The following is a 20,115-nucleotide window of genomic DNA, read 5'->3' as shown; positions in this document are numbered from 1 at the left end:
AGATCTTCATTGGATTCAGTTTCCCACTGAAAAGCCTTAAATTGCTGAAGCAGTAGTAGATTAAGAGTCAGAAGAGCAAGAGCTACTACCCTCATCTTACTGTTCTGAAGCATTCATCTAGGGATAGTGAGAAAAGTTGGCAGCTGGAATGTTGCAGATGATGGGGCAGGTACTGAGATCAGTCAAGGAACAAACAGCATATAACTAGAGGTAAGTAGCTTTTTACTCTGTCTGCCTTTAACTTTCCGTACTTTCTTGGACAAATGCAGGGCAGCTGATCTCAGAGACTCACTTGCAAGATACTTTCAAGAGCCCTGACTTTTACAGTAAATACTCCCTTTTTCCTGCTGTAACAAAGATGGGCTCTATTGCAGCAGCATTGAGAAGGCTGGTGAAATAATATATTCCAAAGCTGTTACTTCTTATATGCAGTGCCTCTGCTATTGTTAGAATTGTTTGCTTCTCAAATAGTGGTGCGTAACCTTCCTTCAGCAAGTCCAGCAGTAGCGAAGAGCTGTGCAACTGGGTCATGCTCATTTTCCTCCAAACCCAGATGGCCTGACTCCTATATTTCAGACTCAAACAGTACCAGAGGCAAAGATAAAGTCTTTGGGTTTTCTGTCACAAGGATGCTAACTGCATGCTAATAAATTCTGTCATTTCAGTCCGCCCTTAACAGTCATTCCTATAGCAGCATATGGCTTGATCTGGCCAGTGGGATAGCAAAGAATCTGATTACACCTTGAGTTTTGCCAGTTTGCATAATAAAATTAATCATGTTTATTCAAATGTTGGATTTTATGTAAATAGATCTATGATCTTTCCCATGTAAATGCACAGAGAAACTTCTGAAATAACCTTAGAGAGATTTCTTCAGAATTTCTCAGCAGAGCTACTTAGAATTAGGCACAAATAGGTGTGAGCCATCTAGATAGCTTCTAGACAGCAAAATGTAGCTCCTGTTCAATTGAAAAGATTGTAATTTTGATTCACTTGGATGTAGCTCAGTCTTAGCTGGGGTACCATAGGACCCAAAATACACCACCATTAATGTATTATTAAAGTGTTTCCTTAGGAGCTTTCAAGTTCTAAAGAGCATCACTTGATGATAAAGACAGCTTGCTGGCAGGTCAATACTCAGAATATTCAGGGATTTATAAGTCATTGCAGTTCATAACACTTTACCTGCAAAACAAAATCTGGAGTGCTTTTCAGAGGACAAGAACAATAATTTCTACATGGAGCACTGCAACATTAATAGTTATTATTTTAAAATTTGATGATCCTTTAAAACAGTCTTCAGGATCATTTACAGGAGGAGCCCATTTCCATTTTGGAATTGGCCAAACTATGAGTCACAGCAAAAGCAGTCCCCTTGCTCACATTAAATTCTGGCTGCTTGTCAGCTCAGTGTCACCACTTTATTTTTTCTCTATGAGCTCTGTATAGCTAGCTGTTTGAGCATGTGTGGAGGAAGCCAAATTTCCAAATCTGGGTGTTACTTTTTCTAAGCTTATTTTCTCACACCCACAGTTTTTTACAATCAAAAAAATATTTATTCACTGTATTTGCAACAGTTTACTAGAAAAGCATTTAAAAAAAATTAAGTACAAATATACACATTACACTGAAGAGCATTAACAAGAAACAAAAGTTCATCTCACTTGACAAACTTAATTGTACTCTTAATCCTAAAGACAACTGTGGTAGAGAGACAGACACACATGCACAAGTCGGTACTTACTGTTGTAACTTGTAAGAGTTTGCATTCCCCTGAAAGCCTTATGTTTTAATTAGGGACTGTAGTGACAGGACAAGGGGTAGCAGGTGCAGACTTAAACAGGGAAAGTTTAGATTGGATATATGGAAGAAGTCCTTTACTGTAAGGGTGGTGAGGCACTGGAATGGGTTGCCCAAGGAAGTTGTGAATGTTCCATCCCTGGCAGTGTTCAAGGCCAGGTTGGACAGAGCCTTGGGTGGCATGGTTTAGTGTGAGGTGTCCCTGCCTGTGGCAGTGGGGTTGGAACTAGATGATCTTAACCCTAACTATTCTATGATTCTATGATTGCTGACAGAATCAACACTTTTCTTTGGGACATAATAGAGGTGCATACATGTATATATTTTGGAATTTGATTGTATTGTTAGGGGAATGTTTTCATTTATTTTCAGAGAATGATTTTACATTGTCTAACACACATTTGGATGGGATTTAATATTAGCAAGCACAAGATCTGTCCAGTCCTTCATACCATACCTTCATAGCATCTCAAGTCTCAGCTTGAGGGAACTGGCTGCTTTTGCAGCAGGTAACTGTTGAAGACTTGCTGTAATGTATTAAAGGACTGGAGAAAAACAAAATCTAGAGATTGTGATTTTAAAGGGAGCGCAATCACTTTTAGTTCTGCTGAGATCTTCCAGGTTCCAAATAGCTACAGGATGTTTCATATAGAAATTTTTAAACAGCAAGCTTATTTTTGTATAGGAGGAAGAAGAAATTTTAACTTTGCCTTGCTCATTGTCTAGTAAACAGGCAAACTGTCTCTGTTCTACTCTACTGGATATTTTGCATGTTTGATAGATACAGATACGTATATATATGTGTGCACGCACATATACACCTCTTTATATGTTCTCTGTGTGTTACAGGCAGTTGTATACATACCTTCTCCTTGTGCTAGGAAACTAAGGGCCTAAGATCTATCACAAGATCAAACAACATTTTTTAACCATAAATCCCATAGTACACAATTTATAGAATGCATGAAAATCTAAAAAGCTTTTAAAATTATGCTTAGCCTTTAGACTAAAAGGCTGCTCATTAGTTTCAGAGAAATAATCTAAAAATTATTTTTCAACTGTTTTATTGTATTATACTTGGAATTTTTGCACTTGTATTTTTCAGTTGCTTCCCTCAAGACTTAGGTTTGTTCCAGTAGTGGTTGTACAATTACCTGCCTTCCCTCTCTTTTTTTTTTTTCCAAATCACAAAATTTTAACCATAAGGTTAGCAAAACTTCATCCAGGCAGATGTTGCATTAAACCATTCTGCTTGTGTCCCCAGGCAGTTAGTGTCTCTTTAGCAATGCTTTATGACTCAGACCGTGCATGTCAGCAAAATACGTGGAAGAGCACATCTCTCAAACTGCTTTTAAGGGGATGTCAGTGGTGTTGAGATTAAAGAAACACTGTACCAAAATATCTAGTCGGGTTTAAAAGCAATTACCTGTGAATTTACAATAAGCACAATTAAATTCTTAAGGAGCCAGGCTGGTCTTGCCAAAAGAAAGGGTTGCAGCACAATCCTCTTCTCTATGTAACAGGTCCTAAATGGTGTTCCAAGACAGCACTGGGAACCTGAAGACTCACTGCTTGCCTTTTTTTGGTATGAAGGAGTGAGGTTTGTGATACAGGAACTCAATGTGGCCATGTCCATAGGAACAGTAGGGTACATGCCTCAGCACAGCTGGGCATGCTGGCCCACGGTTATCCAGGCTAGTGATCTGGCATGGAGTTTACCTTTCCATCAGTATCATCAAAATCCTCCCAAGAAAATAAAGGCAGCTGAACAGAAAGAGAGCTAGCACGCACCTGGATGTAACACATGAATGGGACAGAATGGGAGCAGGGAGCTTAACTGGCTTCAGAACTCAGAAGTACTAAGAGATCTGCATTAGGAGTTTCTTATCTTTCTGTTGATGCTTCTTGTAAATACTGAAAACAGTAAAAGATTTTGTAGCCTCTGTGAAACTGCCTAGCAAATTAAACTCACCCTTATTTCTCACAGTCGATGAAAGAATCCTCTGGTTTGACTGTCTTTCATGCAGTAAGCATCTCCTGCTCCCACAAATACTGCAATCCGCTGGTAGGTCTGTGCTGTGAACAGCACAAGAGCACTGGCAGTACTACTCTGAATAGTTCATGTTTGAGTTGATGAAAAGAAGTTGCAGAAGCCAATGAGGCACTTTCTGTGAACACTAGATTTACTTCAGAAATTATTTATGGCATCTTGTTGAAATGTGTTTCACTTGTCTCAGTAACTTCGTCTTCTGCCCCAACCACATAACATAACACTTCTTGTTTTCAGCTTCACTGTAAAGGTATTATGTATGGAAAATGAAACATAGTCTGAAAAGTCAGTATGTTAAGCATAGATTTTTGAGATATTACAATCTAGCCAATTTGCAGACTGTACAGAAACTTAAAATTGTGCTAAAAACCAATAACAAAAAGACAACCATTTAGTTCTGTGATAACAGGATAGCATTATCCAGCAAAGAAATCCAGTGACCAAAAACCACAGTAAGACAAAAATGGCTATTTGAAAATCTAAATTCACTTTTTGGGAGGTTTCTACTTCTTGCTTTTTGAAACAGAACAGGGCCTTCACATTATCATTGGAAGTAGCTTCCAGGGATATCATAAACTGATCTGTGGATTCCATTTTCCTCTTGCCCTTTTGTATGGTGGCCTTCTGGAGCTAGCAGTGTTATGTTCTAAGTACTGATTTAGTCTTTAGCAAACTGGAGCTAAGTTCAGTAACCATGTTCTTATAACTAGGACATGGCAGAGTAGTTCCTGCCACTAAATTAATAAAGGGTTTTAAAGTAATGTGTTATATGTTATATAAAAATAAACAGTTTATTAAGTGCAGCATACATTTCTTTTTAAAATCACACACACAGAAAAAAAAAAACCACATCATAATCCTAACTTTTCAATTTCTGTACAATGTTGTCCTAACAATGCAAAACCATTTTAAAGCAACTGCCAGAATGGAAGCTGGAATCTGAGATAGTTCCATTAGGGAATGCTTCATGGTTTTGGCACTTTGTTGGATTTACTGTATGTTTCTGTTAAAATGGTAAACTATGAAACAACTAATAATGTTCATTTTAAAAGGGATACAGGCTTTTAAGGGATTAGGGGCTTCTGGGTTTCAGTTAGTAAGTTGAACAATTTTGGCACCTGAAAGCCAATATTCCTTTGCTACCAACAAGAAAACTGACTGTTAACAGTTAGCCTGTTTCGAAGATTATTACTGCAGTCACAAAGCCTAGAGAGCTTTTCATAAACATATCTGAAAGGTGGGTTGCAGTAGCATGGTTTTATATAAAAGATTAAATTTTTGAAAGGGGGGAGAGCATATACAATGCCTTCCTTTTACCTTCCTTAAGAATTCAGTGTTGTCACAATGAATCTTACCTTTCTGCTTTCCTTCAAATATGCTGTCACTACCTTGTCTGAGCTGTTTCTTTTTCCCACATACCAATGTCAGAGAAGATTTAAAGACTGGCCAGAAACTCCCATTCTGTTTGCACAATGAGAGCTGACCCTGTTCTTGGTCTTTTTGCCATGTCATATGATCAACAGTTCTATGAAGTTTCCTTAACCAGCAAGAATAGCCCCTTCAACTTCCATAGATTCAGCAAAAGGACAGGGAAGTGGGGTAAGTGGGCTGGGGTCGACTACCAAAAAGACACTGCCACCATGTTGAAGATTTTCTGTGTTGCTAACATTGCACTTTAAAGATGGCTAAAGTTTCTAAACAGTCTAGTCACTTCCTCAAGTCTACCCAGTCTTAATTTACTGGTCATCTGGAAACTTAAACTGTTCCTTTTATATGCAAAATGGACACTCTTTGGGAAGATTCTACTAAACCCAGTACCTGTATTCTCCATGTTACATATAATACTTTCAATGCTGCAGGGAAACTGTACTGAAAACAGTGTATATAAATATAGGCTACCTTTGTTTACTTACTGTCAGGATCAATTTGCTCATTCTATTTTCTTTCAGTACTACTTCAGAATACCACTCTTGTGATCTGCTGAGGACAGTATCTATAATGTGCCTCTTTATGTACAGTATTTCTAGATGATAATTACAAAGATTATAGGTATAGACAAAAGTTAGAAATACATTTACATAAAGTAATACATATTACCAAAATTAAATTAGGGCTGAGCCAATTAATCTAAAAATCTGAAAATGTAACAAATTCAAAAACTTAAGACCTTTTAAGTTCCTGAGGTTTTTCTTTGTCTCAAACTCTTTCCCCTTCACAAAGAACACAGAAAGGGAAATTACATTTAGCTGCACAACACAACAAATTCACTAATATTGTCTGAAAATGTACATGTAATTCCACTTTTCTTAAAAGATATTCTTTCTGTATCTCTACCGACTGAGCAGTTTCTGGTGATGCATAGCAAGACTATACCTGTGTTTATAAAAGCTTTTTAGTTTGCATAAAAAGTATAACCACAATGTTCTACCTTTTACTGATCAAGCCAATCTTCCAATAAAAGGTTTTCTAGCTAATCAGCTTCCAGAGCCCTGAGGAGCTGACCAGTTTCCAGTTAATAAAGAAGATGGCCCAGCCCTAAACTAGTTCTATTTCTAAAATAAATAGTGTTGAAAATCTTTTGTTTCTAGAAGCTTTGTTGGTTTCCTGTCATGCTTACACACATGTTTCTGGGTTAGTTACAACTTCACCGTTTTTTTCAGGCTCATCTTTCAGAAACTGTTCCACTTCAATAGAGTCCACCTTGCTGGCATCTTCAGGAGTTTTGTCTTCAGATTTGTTTAACTCCTCTCTTTCTGCTGCTTCTTCTTTTGTGTGTGGTTCTTCTGATTTTTTCTTAATGCAGAAGAAATTTCCCAAGGCCAATACAAGTGCTGAGGTGGTAACTTCAATTCCAGCAATAATAAAAACAAACATGTACCTCCCTGTTGCATCCAGGAGTTTTCCTGAAAAAAAATAAAAACAACATTCCAGGTAATTAACAAAAGTGATCATCCTGCAACAAATATTTTTTCTACTTTTTTAAACGTTTAAATGACTGTCTAGAAGTACCATGATGTCTTTGATTAAGCAGTAGCAGTCATCTAAACTTGCTATCTAAGCAAGTTTTTTGAAGTAGCATTTTAACAAGTTTATAACAAAATGTTTCTCAATTATCAGTTTAACATTCACTGATATTGTCACATCCCAAAATACAATCCCCTGCACACACAGAGTCATGCAATTCAACTGGAATAAAACAAGCCTGGCCTTCATATGCAAGAAATGAGAAGTGCCATGTATTCCAGATCAAAGCATGTGCTTCCATGGCTGCAGTCCGTATCAGCAGCTTTCTCTTGCTTCCAATCTCATTTCCCTTCGTACACAGGCAGTGTACTGTCTGCTTAAAATATAAATCTCATTTAATAGTCAGTCTGGAGTAAATTACTGGTTCTCATGCTTTAGGCATGTTTAACTTTCATAGGACTTACGAAAGTGGATTTGAAAGAACAGGAGGGAAGATACAAAGGATGTGCATCTCCAAACCTGAAGATCAGAGAACGTAATGTGTAGTACTGTTCTCCTCCATTAGGGGTTTTGTCACAATAAAGATACCCAATACTTTTTAGTGTCTGGCATAAAGAGTAAACATTTTGACAGTAAACTGGTGGGGTTTGGGTGGGTTTGGTTTTTCATTTGGTTTTTTTTTCAGTTCAGGGTCTGTAAAAATTCTGTTCTTTGATTAGTAATTAATTTGCAATTTTGAGCTTAAATTAATGAATTTGAGTCTCTTGAAATGTCCCCTTATTCTTGGGGTGTGGGACATGAAACAGAAGCAGTCTACCTTCCTTAAAACAGTCCCATTGTATAGTTTTCTATGTAAGGGTTGTTGTTTTTTTTGTTGGGTTTATTTAGGTTGGATTTTTGGGGGGAGGGGGGGGAGGGGGGATTCCTCTCCTTACATTTTCTTTCCTCCTCCAAATCAACCATGGATATAGAAAATTTATATTAGTGCTTTCCAAAGACAATTGACAGGTTTCTTATTCTGAATCCCCAACTCCAAAGAGATCTGAACTTCACAAAAGTTAATCAGTGTGTGTGTAAAACTCATACAATATTAGCTATCTACTAGTAAGAGGTCCAGTGTAGGCTTTCAGTGGAGAATGAGCAGCATCTCCAGATGGCAATTCAACCAATCCTGAAACAGAAGGAAAAGATTTCATCCCAGCTTGTCTTGGATTGAAATAGGTTGTAACTGCGGAAAGTCATTGAAGCATATGCAGCACTAGCACAATATGCACTTGTTGAGCGACTCATATCGTCTTTTTCTCTGCTCCCTTATAATACAATTTATGTAAATGGATACAATGCAAATTATTTTGAATTCTGAACTAAATGGAATACTTACCTGCTGATGGTGGACCAATTAGAACAGCCATAGCTTCTGCCAGGAGCACTAAGCCAATAGCACTGGAAAACTTCTGGGTACCCACAATAGCCATGAGAACTTCAAACTGAAGAGCACCTACCATTCCATAAGAAATGCCAAAGAAAATACAAAACACCACCAGGCCACCATAATCAACAGACATAGAACCCATGAGATCTGTAAAGCCATTGAAAATCATAGCAAAACTGAAGAGGTAGACACAGCGTGGTCTAACCCATTTAAGACCAGCTACCATTCCACAAATAGGCCGAGCAAAGATATCAATGAATCCCAGAATAGTTAGAAGAAAAGCTGCTTTGGTGTCTTGATATCCTAAATCCTTGGCATAACTCACAACGAAAACTGGGGGAACAAAGAGGCCAAGCACCATGATAGAGGCTGCTAGCGTGTAGATTACAAAACCACCATCTTTAAAAACGCTGAAATCCAGAAGTTTTTTCTTTGCTTTCTTCTCAGCTGGGTCTTTGGTAGCTTCAGGCTTTTTTGGTGGCTCCAAAGGTCTCATTAATGCGCCACATACGCAGCAGTTGAGCAGCATCCCACCCAGTATAAGGAATCCTCCTCTCCAACCATATTCGTGTTGTAGTATCTGCCCCAGTGGTGAGAGAGCACAAAGAAACACTGGACTCCCCGCAGCAGATAGCCCATTGGCTAAGGGACGGCGTTTGTCAAAGTAACGGTTTAACATGATGAGTGAAGGCTGAAAGTTTAGTGCCAGTCCCAAACCTGTAACAGAGGGTACGTAAAAAATAATACTGGCCTACAATATCAGTACTTAACAAATTGTAATTGCAGTTTTTCTGATTCCTGACTTAAAAGTTTTACTTCAAATGGACAAAAGGATTCTAAGAGAATATTTTAAGAAGCATTCTACTTCCTGATATTCTTGTACTTGATGAACACTTCTATATCTTCTACACTTCACTGATTACAGTACTGGATATTAAACATACCAGAAAAATTAATATTCATTTTTTAAAAATGACATTTATTCCACATTTATCTGCCATCTTCAGAAAAGCTGATTTGGATGATACTGATGATTTAGATAGCTGTCACACAAAATCTCAGACTGAAGCCAGGACATCAGTTAACCTATTTTCAACCATGCACACTACTTACCAGTAATCACACCTGCAGTTAGATAGATTTGAACAATACTTGTGCAGAAGGAGGCAATCACCATCCCCATTGAGGCAAAAAGGCCACCCACCAGCATGACAGGGCGACAGCCAAAGCGGTTGACACATACACTACAGAGTGGACCTAGGCAAGAAAAGCAAGTTACAGTTGCAACGATAAATCAATTTTTGCAATTGATTTTATCTCAGTTTGCATTTCTTCCTTGGTGGACTTAACAGTGTTAGGTTTACGGTTGGAATCAATGACCTTAAAGGTCTTTTCGAACCTTAATGATTCTGTGGTTCTTCGGATACTTTGTCCCTACTGTCGGCCAGTCTGGAAGAGTGCTCTTTCCTCTGTAGTCAAATATTTAGTCTTCTTTTGTCTTCAGAGTGCCATGCAGTTTTTCCTTTTAATCATCTCTAGTTGCTACTAAGTTACAAAGATCTAATTTTTTGTGCAAGCTGAATGTGCTTCAATAACTTTTGAATTTATGTGATAAACAGTAATTATTTGGAATGCCTTACTTGCATACAGATAATGATATGCAGTCATTCATGCTGTAAATGGCTGTATGATTTACAAACATAACTGTATGATGCAGTACGGTTTCAAAAAGAGAGAACTACCTACCTGTTCCATAAAGCATGGCCAACAGAATAGAGGAAATCCATGCAGTGTCACTATATCCAATGCCAAATTCCCGGATAAGTTCTTTGAAGAAGACACTAACTGCCTTAGGAAAGGCATAGGAGAACCCTGTGATGATAAAACAGCCAAAAAGGACAGCCCAGCCCCAGCCTCCATCAGGGGCTTTAACACCAGATGGACCATCGTCAGCTACCACAGCTCCCATGACGAAGCTCAAGGGTGTTCCCTGAAAAAAAACAATTACAGTATATAGACCTGGTATATATATACCAAATCAGTACTTCATAGGAAAAAAGCCATTATAGCAGTTCAGGGTTGTATTTTACTTTCACAAACATGGAATAACTCCTGCATTAAAGCCTGCAGGATTTTTTGCTATAAAATCCTTCTGTATGAAGCTCTTGGAATATTCACTTGGGAGACCGGGAAGCAAAATCCTGGTGCATAACAAGTATTCTGTGCAACAGTGGACAAATCACCCAGGTATTTTGTTCCCTACTGAAGACAGAAACACAGTCCTGATGCACTGATATCTTGAAAAGATAGATCTCTTTGAACTTCTGATAAGCTATTAGTTTTCACACATCATGTAAGCATTTAAGCTGAACTGCAATTAAAATCTGCACAGGCAGTTTTTTGTGGATGATGGGAGCTAGTAACTGCAGCAGTGCTCAGTATCACTGCCTGAAGCAAGTACTTTCCATTGTGGTTGTTACTACATTATCAGTAACTTTTTTTTTTTACATTTTATTTGATGAATCTTTCACATCTTTCATGTGCAGCCACAAGTGCCTTTGCATCTAAAAGAAACCCCGTCTTTTCTCATGAGAATGTTATGTAGGCAGTGATGCTTCAAAGTTTTCAAACAGATGGGGGAAGACACTGAAAAGGCAGATAAAGTGTACCTGCATGTGAGGAGTGGAGGGAGGTATTGTAGCAGAGCAATTAGGTTTTTATAGGGTCTGCGTATTACAGAAGTCTAAAATGTTATAAAGGGAGCTTTAGACAAGTTGTACGTTAAATCTTACATGTACAAAACGTGACTATTTCTTTAAAATGCAATTCATTACTTTTATTGGGTCAATGTTTCTTACAGTAGTGCCTAAAAGAGGAGTGCAAGTACAGTTGCACATCAGAGATGTTTGTCACTAAAGAATGCTTCAACTTTTGAGAAGTCTGCATAGTGATTGTTGTGCACTGGGAATTATGTAGTTCATAAAGCTCCTTTTCAGAACCAGACTACATACAGCACAACAACCTAGTTAATGCAGCCTTGTCTAGACAACTGAGCACCGAATGCGTGGTTGTCAATAGGCCTATATGGGTGTACTTACTAAGGAATTTACACCAGCATTCCCACTTCTTGGAAGAAACAACTTCATATGCATGATGTATAAAGAAACCTGGCCATGACAGTAGCTGTTCTATAGCCCTGGGCTGTAGGAGAAGGACAGTAAGCATCCTATTACCGGCTTCACCTCTTGTTTTCTGGAAATCAGGTATAAACAGAAAAATAATTGGCACTAGAACCTAAAATGGTTAAACAAGGAGCAAACCAGAACACCCCAATACAACTAGACGTCTAGGTGCCTGCTACTACAGATGGCTGATTTGCTTACTGCTGTGAGAGTTTGTAAAAACTCGAAGCTTGTTAGGTAATTTCTGCACCAGGCTTTGGGTTGCTAAATGAAAGTCTTAAGGTGCATCTCTGCCAATCATCCTAACACTGGGATCTGTCCACCCTTCAGAACTGTTATTCACAGTAACTTCTGTATGATACAAGATATAAAGCATGCTTCAAAAAATTGTGGTTTTTTTTAAAGGAATATCCAGACAGCACAGAGTACAGGCACAAAGTGTAATCCTTCATGATACTGGTAGCTCTGTAATAGTAATGATAACAGGGAAAATGGGGATTCAAACATCTCAGCACAAGTGTAGAAGATCAGGAATAAGATGTAAAACTGAAGGAGTCTGGGAGGCAGGAGCAATCATCCCACTACTTCCAAATTTTAAGACAGAACATCGGAGTGAATGTTTAAAATGCTGGAGGAAGAGTTGTGTAATTTTTAGTCTTTTGTATGAACCATCTTGGTAGCAACACAAGGTAATGGTACGTGAGCATTCTGTTAAAAAACAGCAGTTTCTGCAGGCTGCTCACACAGTGCCGGATAGCAATATCCAGCCCTAGAAGAAATGGCTGACGGCATCCACCTCTGTGCTTCTTCTGGTACACAGGCAGGGGCGGTCTGCTTTACCGACTCTACAGCTGAGATGTTCTCTGCGGTCCCGCAGTGCTGAGCCCTGACAGTGAAGTGCGTCCAGGCTGCCCAAACAGGCAGGCGGCTTTTGAGAGGAGCCGTCCTCGGCACCTGCTCGGCCGCACTCCTGCTCCTTACACCGCTCCGGGCGGCAGGAAGGGAACGCAGCGCGGCCCGGGCCCAGCACCGGGACTCCTCGCGACCCCGCGTGACCCCGCGCTGGGACGTGCGGCGGCGCGAGCCACCCCGCCGGACGCGCGCGCTGGCGGCCGCCGCACTGAGACGTGTAGGACGTGACTGGGCGGTCGAGCGGGCGGGGCGGGGCGCCGCCGGCCCCAGCCGGCCGGTGGGACCTACCAGGCTCGCGCGCCCCAAGGGCGGTGAAAGGTCCCTTTACGGATGTTGACGGCATGTCAGCGCGTTCAGCTAAACGTTTGCACAGACCCGCGTACCCCACTTTCACATGTCTACACGTGCCCGCACACCCCCCCCCCCGTCTTGTTCATCTGGTTTAGTCCATCCGTGGTTCACGTTAACACACCAAATTAAAACACCATTAACCAGAACTGAAGGAACCCTGCCTCTCTGAACGTCTTCAGATGCACTTCACCCCGTTCCCTTCATCCTGTCATAGTGTGCTTTACCAGGCTCCACTGTATCCGCTTCCGTTAGAGCTAAAGGAAATAGTGGGGAGGTTCCCATGTGAAACCTGCAAACCAGGGTTAGCGCTAGGAGAGGTGGGCTCGCGGTTGACTTGCACTGACAACATTTTCACTTGTAATTTCACTTCAGCGCTGGGATACTGCCGGAGTGTATGATACTGTGACAGGAGGCTGCTACAGAACTGTTGCAACTGTTTCGTTTCCTGCTTTTGCTCGCTCAGCCCTGTTTAGAGGCAAAGGATTACATGTAACTGGCTGCAGCTCAGTTTCAGTATCTCCACAACAGACATGATAGAATTGTCAGTATTTATTGCAGATCCCTCCTATTATAAGTGCGTTCTTTCTTCAGTAATGTGTAAAACAAAGGGATTAAACGTAGTTAGCTCTGTGGGGCTTCATGCTCCTGAGAGTATCTTCCTGTTGCCATGGAAACTTAATACAGGATCAGTTAGGAGGAAATATTAGGTGATTGTAGGTAGCGCTGCGGGTGCTGTGTTTGATGTGATGGTACAGCATATATAAAAGGAGAGCATTAGTGTTATGAAAAAGGCCAGCTAGAAATGGCAAGAATCTATTATCGGTGTTTAGCCAATACCCCTATTGCCTATGTAGCAGTACTTTATGGCCAGCAGCATGGGTAAGGAAGGCCATTTGTGAGTATGTAGGCTGACCTGTGTAGCTTAAGAACTTCCCCTGAATTAATTTAAATATGTCAGCAATCTACCCAACTTTGGATTCCTGGAATAGAAATAAACAACTGTTATCAAAAATAAAACATGAAATTCCACGCAGGACACCTAGTTTAGACTGGAATTCAGTCTGGAACCGCACTAGATTGAGAAATGTACAATTACCAAGTGAGGAAGATGGCCTAAGCTGAGCAATACAGAGATCCTTCTTCAGTTTTTTATCTGTGGAATGAAGAGAATAGTGATTCTCTCTTCACAGCATGTTGGGAGTGCGGGTACGCTGAAAAGTGTAGACTGTTCAATATTGTGTTAATAGAGTCATAAGCCTATATTTGCCGAAGGGTATTAAAATCTAAGCAGACTAAATAAAAGATGTAAGATGTATACTTGTATAGGTGTCATACTTGGTTCTGAGTGAATAAACATAACACTAACCAGCTCTACTGAAATTTTGCAGGAAGTATCCCCTGCAAAAATTTTAATGGGCCATTTCTTGTGGCTTAGCTGATTAAATATCAGCCAAATTAAATATATGTTCATTTCCAAGGGCTGCTGCAAGCTCCTGTTCCCTACAAAATCATTACTGTATTTACTGATGCCTGCCCTGACCTTCTGTCCTCACAGAATCATTAGGGTTTAAAACTACTTTGGAGATCACCTGCCTACAGGTGAGTTTGGAATGTCTCCAGAGAGGGAGACTCCACAACCCCCCCGGGCTGCCTGTTCCAGTGCTCCAGTGCTGACACACACAACGTCAAGTTCTCCCTCGTGTTGAGGTGGAACTTCTTGTGTTTTAACTTATTAAAGAAAAGTAGCATTGCTCCTCATCCTGTTGCTGGGCACCATCCTCCTGGCACCCATCTTTGAGATCTTATATGTAAAAGCTCTGCAGTGACTTTCCCATTTTGGCCTCCTTTGTTTTCCTGTTCCACTGCCTTTTTTAAGGGTTTGCCAGCTTTCATCATTCCCCCATCTCTCCCTCAAAACCCCTAGGATATACTATATAATAATTCTGTGCTGTCTGTAGCTGAAGGTGATGTTCCATGCCAACACTTTACTATTAATCCCCAGTCCCCACTTAGCCTCAAACCATTTTAGCGTGCCCTGCTACAGCGCAGTAAGTAGCGTACATCACAAGCTACTATCAGACTGCAATGACACAGTAAATTCACATTGCAGTTTATGTGTAGCAAATAATACTAACCACTATAGATTCTGTTATCTGGGTAAAGTGCTCTACAGGGGAAGTTGAGCTTGTTAATTTATTTGTTTTTGTAATAAAAATGTTAGAACCCTGTTCTTTACATTATCTGGCAAAATCAGATTATATATATTTTTTTTTTCATAATGAGCAGTACCCCTAACTTACACTGGGCCATAAGCAAAAGAATAAGCCACAGATCTGCATACTAGCCTCATGTTTTAAAATGAAGTATTAATTTGGCTTTCTTAACAAAAAGAAACATCTTTTGAGATAAATGCCTACATAAGTATTTTATTTAGTTACAAATACAACACTAACAGTTCAATCTTCTCAGGTCCCAGCAAAAACCAAATATACTAGTTGTATAACAACAGCATTGGCAAATTCCCTAGTTACTGTCTCTATATCAAAGGCCCAGTTTTTGAAGAAGTGGACTTATTTTTCTAAAGCCTTTGAGTTTTTTTACACTACATCCATTGCCGTAAGTGCATTAATGTCAGCATCACAGTGGCACCTGAAGACCAGACAGTATCTGTCTTTCCTGTATGTACAGCAGAAGTGAAAAACATGCCTTCAAGTTGCACTTAAATTATCTGGCTGCTTTCCATATACTTTCAAAAACAGAAGCTGTAGAATCCCAGCTTCAGTTGAATACTTACAATTTATTTTTTTTATATCATGAAAATTAACTTCAGCCTTGCAGCTATGGTGGCCTTGCAATGTGTCAGAGCTTTAGAAAAATAGAAAATCTTGTCAATTTTTTATAGCAGAAGTGTCCTTATTTTATCTAGTATAAAGCCAAAAAGTGACAGCCATATAGTAATTAAGGGTACAGTCCTGTCACCAGCTGGACGTATGTGCTTATTTTTGCAGAATACCATGGAATTGCCCTAACACAAAGTGCTGGTGTGCACATGCACTGTATTTCAAGCTAGGTTTGTATATGTAGCTGAATATAGCATGAAAAGATTATCTGGCAAAGAGGTGTCATTTTACACAATGACTTTAGATAGTGCAGCTGCATAACATGGTGCCATACAGTAATATATGTGAATTCCCACTTCAGTGACAATTTAGAAGGTCACCCTAATATTTTTATAATTTACCTTGAGTTAGTCTTCCGACTGAGTCACAACAGGTATACTGTGCTAATGGAGTCTGTCTCACATTTTTAGACTGCCAACTGCCACGTCTTAACAAATTACCGCTCCCACTGAAACAAAAATTGCAAAACTGTATATGACTTCACTTTGTGACATCTTTAAACGGATTTTCAACTGCTTTACCCAGAAAGCACGCAAACTCGCTGATGAAGCGTGTGTGCATTTCCACAACCGATGCTAACGCTCTAAGCCGGTGAGGAAGTTGTATTGCCACAGCTCAACCTCACGTCTGTGAGCTTTTTCTTTCTCCACAGAACTGCTTAGAATAAGGATGTGAGAACGAGCAGTAGCACACAAGGGCTCTCTCCCGGCGGATGGAGTGGGGCTGCGGCGGCCGCCGCGCGGGAGAGGAGCGGGGTTGGGAGAACAATGGTGGCGGTCGCGGCGCCGCGAGCGGCCACGGCGGCCCGCGCGGCGCTCCGGGTCGGGCACGTAGCGCTCGGGTCGCCGCCGCCGACGCTCAGGGAGCCTGCAGGCGGCCGCGCGATTCCGCGTACGAGCGCCTCACCGTTCTCAGGGCGCTCGCAGAACCGAGTAACGGAGTTCACGCCCTGTACTCCGCGATGCCCTTATGAGGGGGCGATCCCTCAGACTGCGGGCCACTCCCTTTAGCGGGTCTGAATTGTCCCTGCTGTGACAAAGGGAAGTCCAGAATTTACTCCCCTGTGGCTGAAAGGAAAGCGGAGCAGCAGCGAAGGGATCGTGGGGACGGCGCTGAGCGCAGAGACCCTCATCACCCGACACCGATCTGAAGCTACCGATGGCGGGAACAAAGCCCGAGCTCGCGGGTGCCTCACGAGCCATCGGTGTAGCACTGTACGTGCGCTGAGGCCGCAGCACCGCGCGCCTGGGCGTGACCCGGCCGCCTGAGGAAGCGGGGGGCAGCGCTCTCCCGCAGCAGCCGGAGCGGGGCTCGGTCGCTCAGAGCCTGGCAGCGCTGCCCGGCCGATGGCGGCGAGGACGCCAGGCGCCCCGCATCGCAGCGCGGGTTCCCCGAAAAAGAAAAACACCCCGGACCCCTCTGCGCGGGCAGGACCCAGAAGGAGGGCGTCCCCCGGCCCCCGTGAGGTGGCGCGAACGGGGTAACGACAATCCGCGCCGTCTCCACCGACTCTCCGGCGCCCTGCGCAGCCTCTGGCCGAGAGACGAAGCCGCGTGGCGCTCTCCCAAAGCTTCAGCCGCGCTCGAGCGCATCCGCCGGCCTGGGCTGCCCCACGCAGAGATGCGTACTCACCCTGCCCGGAGCTCCGGAGTCGGGTCACCCAGCTCCGGACCTCCCCACGCTCCCCATGGCGCTCACCCCCGTGCGTCAGCCAAGCACCCCACAACATCACTCACAACGGCTCCCCCTCAATACCTGAGTCACGTCCCACGCCTCAGCATGAAGATGCCGGTGCTCGTGCCGGAGCTCTGCCCGCCTTCCCCGTGGCCCCGCTCAGCCCAGCCCAGCCCAGCCCAGCCCAGCCCAGCCCAGCCCCGCCGCGCCGCGCCCCGCCCCGTCCCGCCCCGCCCCGTCCCGCCTGCTGCAGAGCAGCCTCGGGCTGAGCGGGTGTGTCTCGGCCTGATCATGTGACTCACTTCCACTGTTACAGGTTCGCCCGCGCTGAGGCACGGCAGCCGCGTGCGGTCGGGCCTGCCCGAAGGGGAGTCCCGCGGGCGCCTTGGGTCGCGGCCCGGGCAGAGCGCCTGCAGGTATGAGGCGGCTGCGGCGCGGGCTGTGCTGTCCCGACATCTCTGTTCCAGGGAGTGACCGCGGTTTCTTTGTTGTCTCCTAAGGTAAGAACGGCGTTTCCGAGCTTCCCTGTGAGGTTTTTTGGTGGGTTGGGTTGGGTTTGGGGGGTGGGGTGTTTGTTCGTTTTGGAAGTTTTTCGTTCTTCTTGGTTGTTTTGATCGTGATATTGTACATTCTGCAGATAACATACAGGCTTTTTTCCTCATCTTTTACCAAGGAAGCACCACCTGCAAATATGCCTGTTTGAGTTACCTCATTTTGCATCCAGATGGGATAAGCTTTCTGCAATGGCTCTGCTGCTAGTCATGCAAGTGTTGAATTGTAAAACTGAATGTGCGTTGATATTGCTGTTATTTAGCATCCATACAGGCTGTGATTTGCTTCTAAAGTGCAGTGTAGAAAGCAGCGCTTAAGAAATTCGGGAGTAGGTGCTCCACTCCTTTGTGTGCTTACAGAACACAAGTCAGTGTATAGGGTCATCCACTTCTACTCGGTGCTGTTAAAACCACACCTTGAACGCTGTGTTTAGTTTTGTGTCCCTCGCTATAAGAAAGACGTTGTGGTGCTTGAGCATGTCCAAAGAGCCTGGAGCACAAGTCTTGTGAGGAGCAGCTGAGAGAACTGGGGTTGTTCAGCCTGGAGAAGATTCAGGGAGCACCTCTCCCCCTCGCAACTACTAAAAGAGGGTATAGTGAGGTGGGGTCGGTCTCTTCTCCCAAGTAACAAGCAACAGGACAAGAGGAAACGGCCTCAAGTACTGGGGGGGGGGGGGGGGGTGTCGATTGGATATTAAGAAAAATTTCTTCCCTGAAAGTGTTATCAAGCACTGGAACAGGCTGCCCAGGGAAGTGGTTGAGTCACCATCCCTGGAGGTATTTAAAAGATTTGTAGGTGTGGCACTTGCGGATGGTTTAGTGGTGGATTTGGCTGTGTTAGATTTATGGTTGGACAAGGTCTTTTCCAACCTAAATGATTCTGTGATTCCTATCACTTGTGTGGAGACACACAGGGGTGTGTTTGCCTTAGCTTCTGATTCAGTTTTGCTGTAGTACCCATTTGTACCTGCTTAGGGATTCATTGCAGTAATATGCAAAGATGAGCAAGGCTGGGTCCTTTGTTTTGGGTAGATAGCATACAGCCAGTGAGACATACATTGCTAATCTTAAAGAGTAAAATGAGTTTTTGACTGATTAGCATTACCTGGATTTAGGCCATTCACTTACTGGCTAAATGAAGATAAGTGCAGAAGAGCAAAAACCACTGATTCTTGTGGAGCTTCTGAAGCAAGCATTGCAGTGGCTGAGGCCCAGCAAAATTGCTGGAGTCTACCAGCTGAAGACATTCTTATGTGTCTTTACAGGTAATCTTGTTTCTCCAGGAAAAGGAAGTATGATCTACATTGCCAGTCCCAAAGGACTGGAAAAACTCCTACAGTTTTTGAGGGAGACAGTTGTATTTGTCATGACCCCACCCTCTTGACTCTAATTTCTCAAGAACAGTTCCATCCTGCGGAATCTTCTGCTTTGTTATTGCACTTTACTTGAATCACTGTAGAACCAGTGGAATTTTTAATGCAAACCTTAGAGGTATGTACTTTGTGAAGATGTTATCAGGAGGGACAGAGGTGCCTAGGAATGGAGAGGTGTAACAGTGGAAGTTGGTAAAATACTCAAAGCATCAGTATCTCTTATAGCTACTCAAATTATATAAGAGGCTAGATAAGGAAAGAGGTTGTTAGCTACACATGTTAAAAAGGCAAAAAAGAGGATTGTTGTATCCTTCACATATCAACATTACCCCTACTAAAGCCTCCAACTCTGCAGCCATGTGCTTTCTAGAGTTCAGTTGTAGAACATTCACACAGTTCAAGAGGTCAGTGGTTTTTTTTTTACCTAGAGGCAGAGGAGAGTCACTTCAGTTCATTTGTTTTTCAGAAGTGGATGTCCATACACATAGACCAGCTGCTGAAAAATCTGACTGGTAGTCTGTGGTCTCACTTTTGTAGTGGAAAGCTTCTGTTGTTTTTGAAGAATGCATTTTTCTGAAAGAGATGTGTTCATAAGAGGATGGTGTGCCAGGGTAAATGATAATCCCAAAATCAGCATCCAGATCACTGGATTTGATTCACTATTCAATAAGGCAGTAGTGTAAGTGAGCAGAACACAGGGTTGCTGTTCTTGCAGAAGCCTGCACAGAGTTGGGGTAACCTCAAACATTTGGAACTGAGATGAAGGCCCAAACCCCCTATCTGTTAGGTAGGGTTATATTGTACATGTTTAAGCATTAAATATGATGCAGTACACTTATGAGTAGAGGGAATATTAAAAGTGCAGCAGAAGCAGAGAGACTGTAACTTAAGGCATCTAACTACAGAAGGAGCTTTGAAAGATTCTT

At 42.4% G+C, this 20,115-nt stretch overlaps 1 protein-coding gene across 1 annotated transcript; it reads right to left on the bottom strand.

The window, feature by feature from the left end:
* Window positions 1–2,119: 2,119 nt before the first annotated feature.
* Window positions 2,120–17,434, bottom strand: SLC16A3 (solute carrier family 16 member 3). Its single transcript, XM_061479932.1, has 5 exons — window positions 17,347–17,434; window positions 9,993–10,236; window positions 9,360–9,503; window positions 8,196–8,963; window positions 2,120–6,753 (listed from the first exon to the last, which is right to left on the bottom strand). The coding sequence occupies exons 2-5, from the start codon at window positions 10,213–10,215 to the stop codon at window positions 6,464–6,466; spliced, it is 1,425 nt and encodes a 474-aa protein (XP_061335916.1). The 5' UTR covers window positions 10,216–10,236; window positions 17,347–17,434; the 3' UTR covers window positions 2,120–6,463.
* Between the last annotated feature and the right edge of the window lie 2,681 nt (window positions 17,435–20,115).

Source organism: Pezoporus flaviventris, unplaced genomic scaffold, assembly GCF_033815535.1.
Source record: "Pezoporus flaviventris isolate CSIRO_AGI_PZ_B2104156 unplaced genomic scaffold, CSIRO_AGI_Pfla_v1 ptg000158l, whole genome shotgun sequence".
Classification (NCBI taxonomy): Eukaryota; Metazoa; Chordata; class Aves; order Psittaciformes; family Psittacidae; genus Pezoporus; species Pezoporus flaviventris.
Note: the sequence above shows the minus strand (reverse complement) of the source record. Positions and strands in the feature narration are given on the sequence as shown.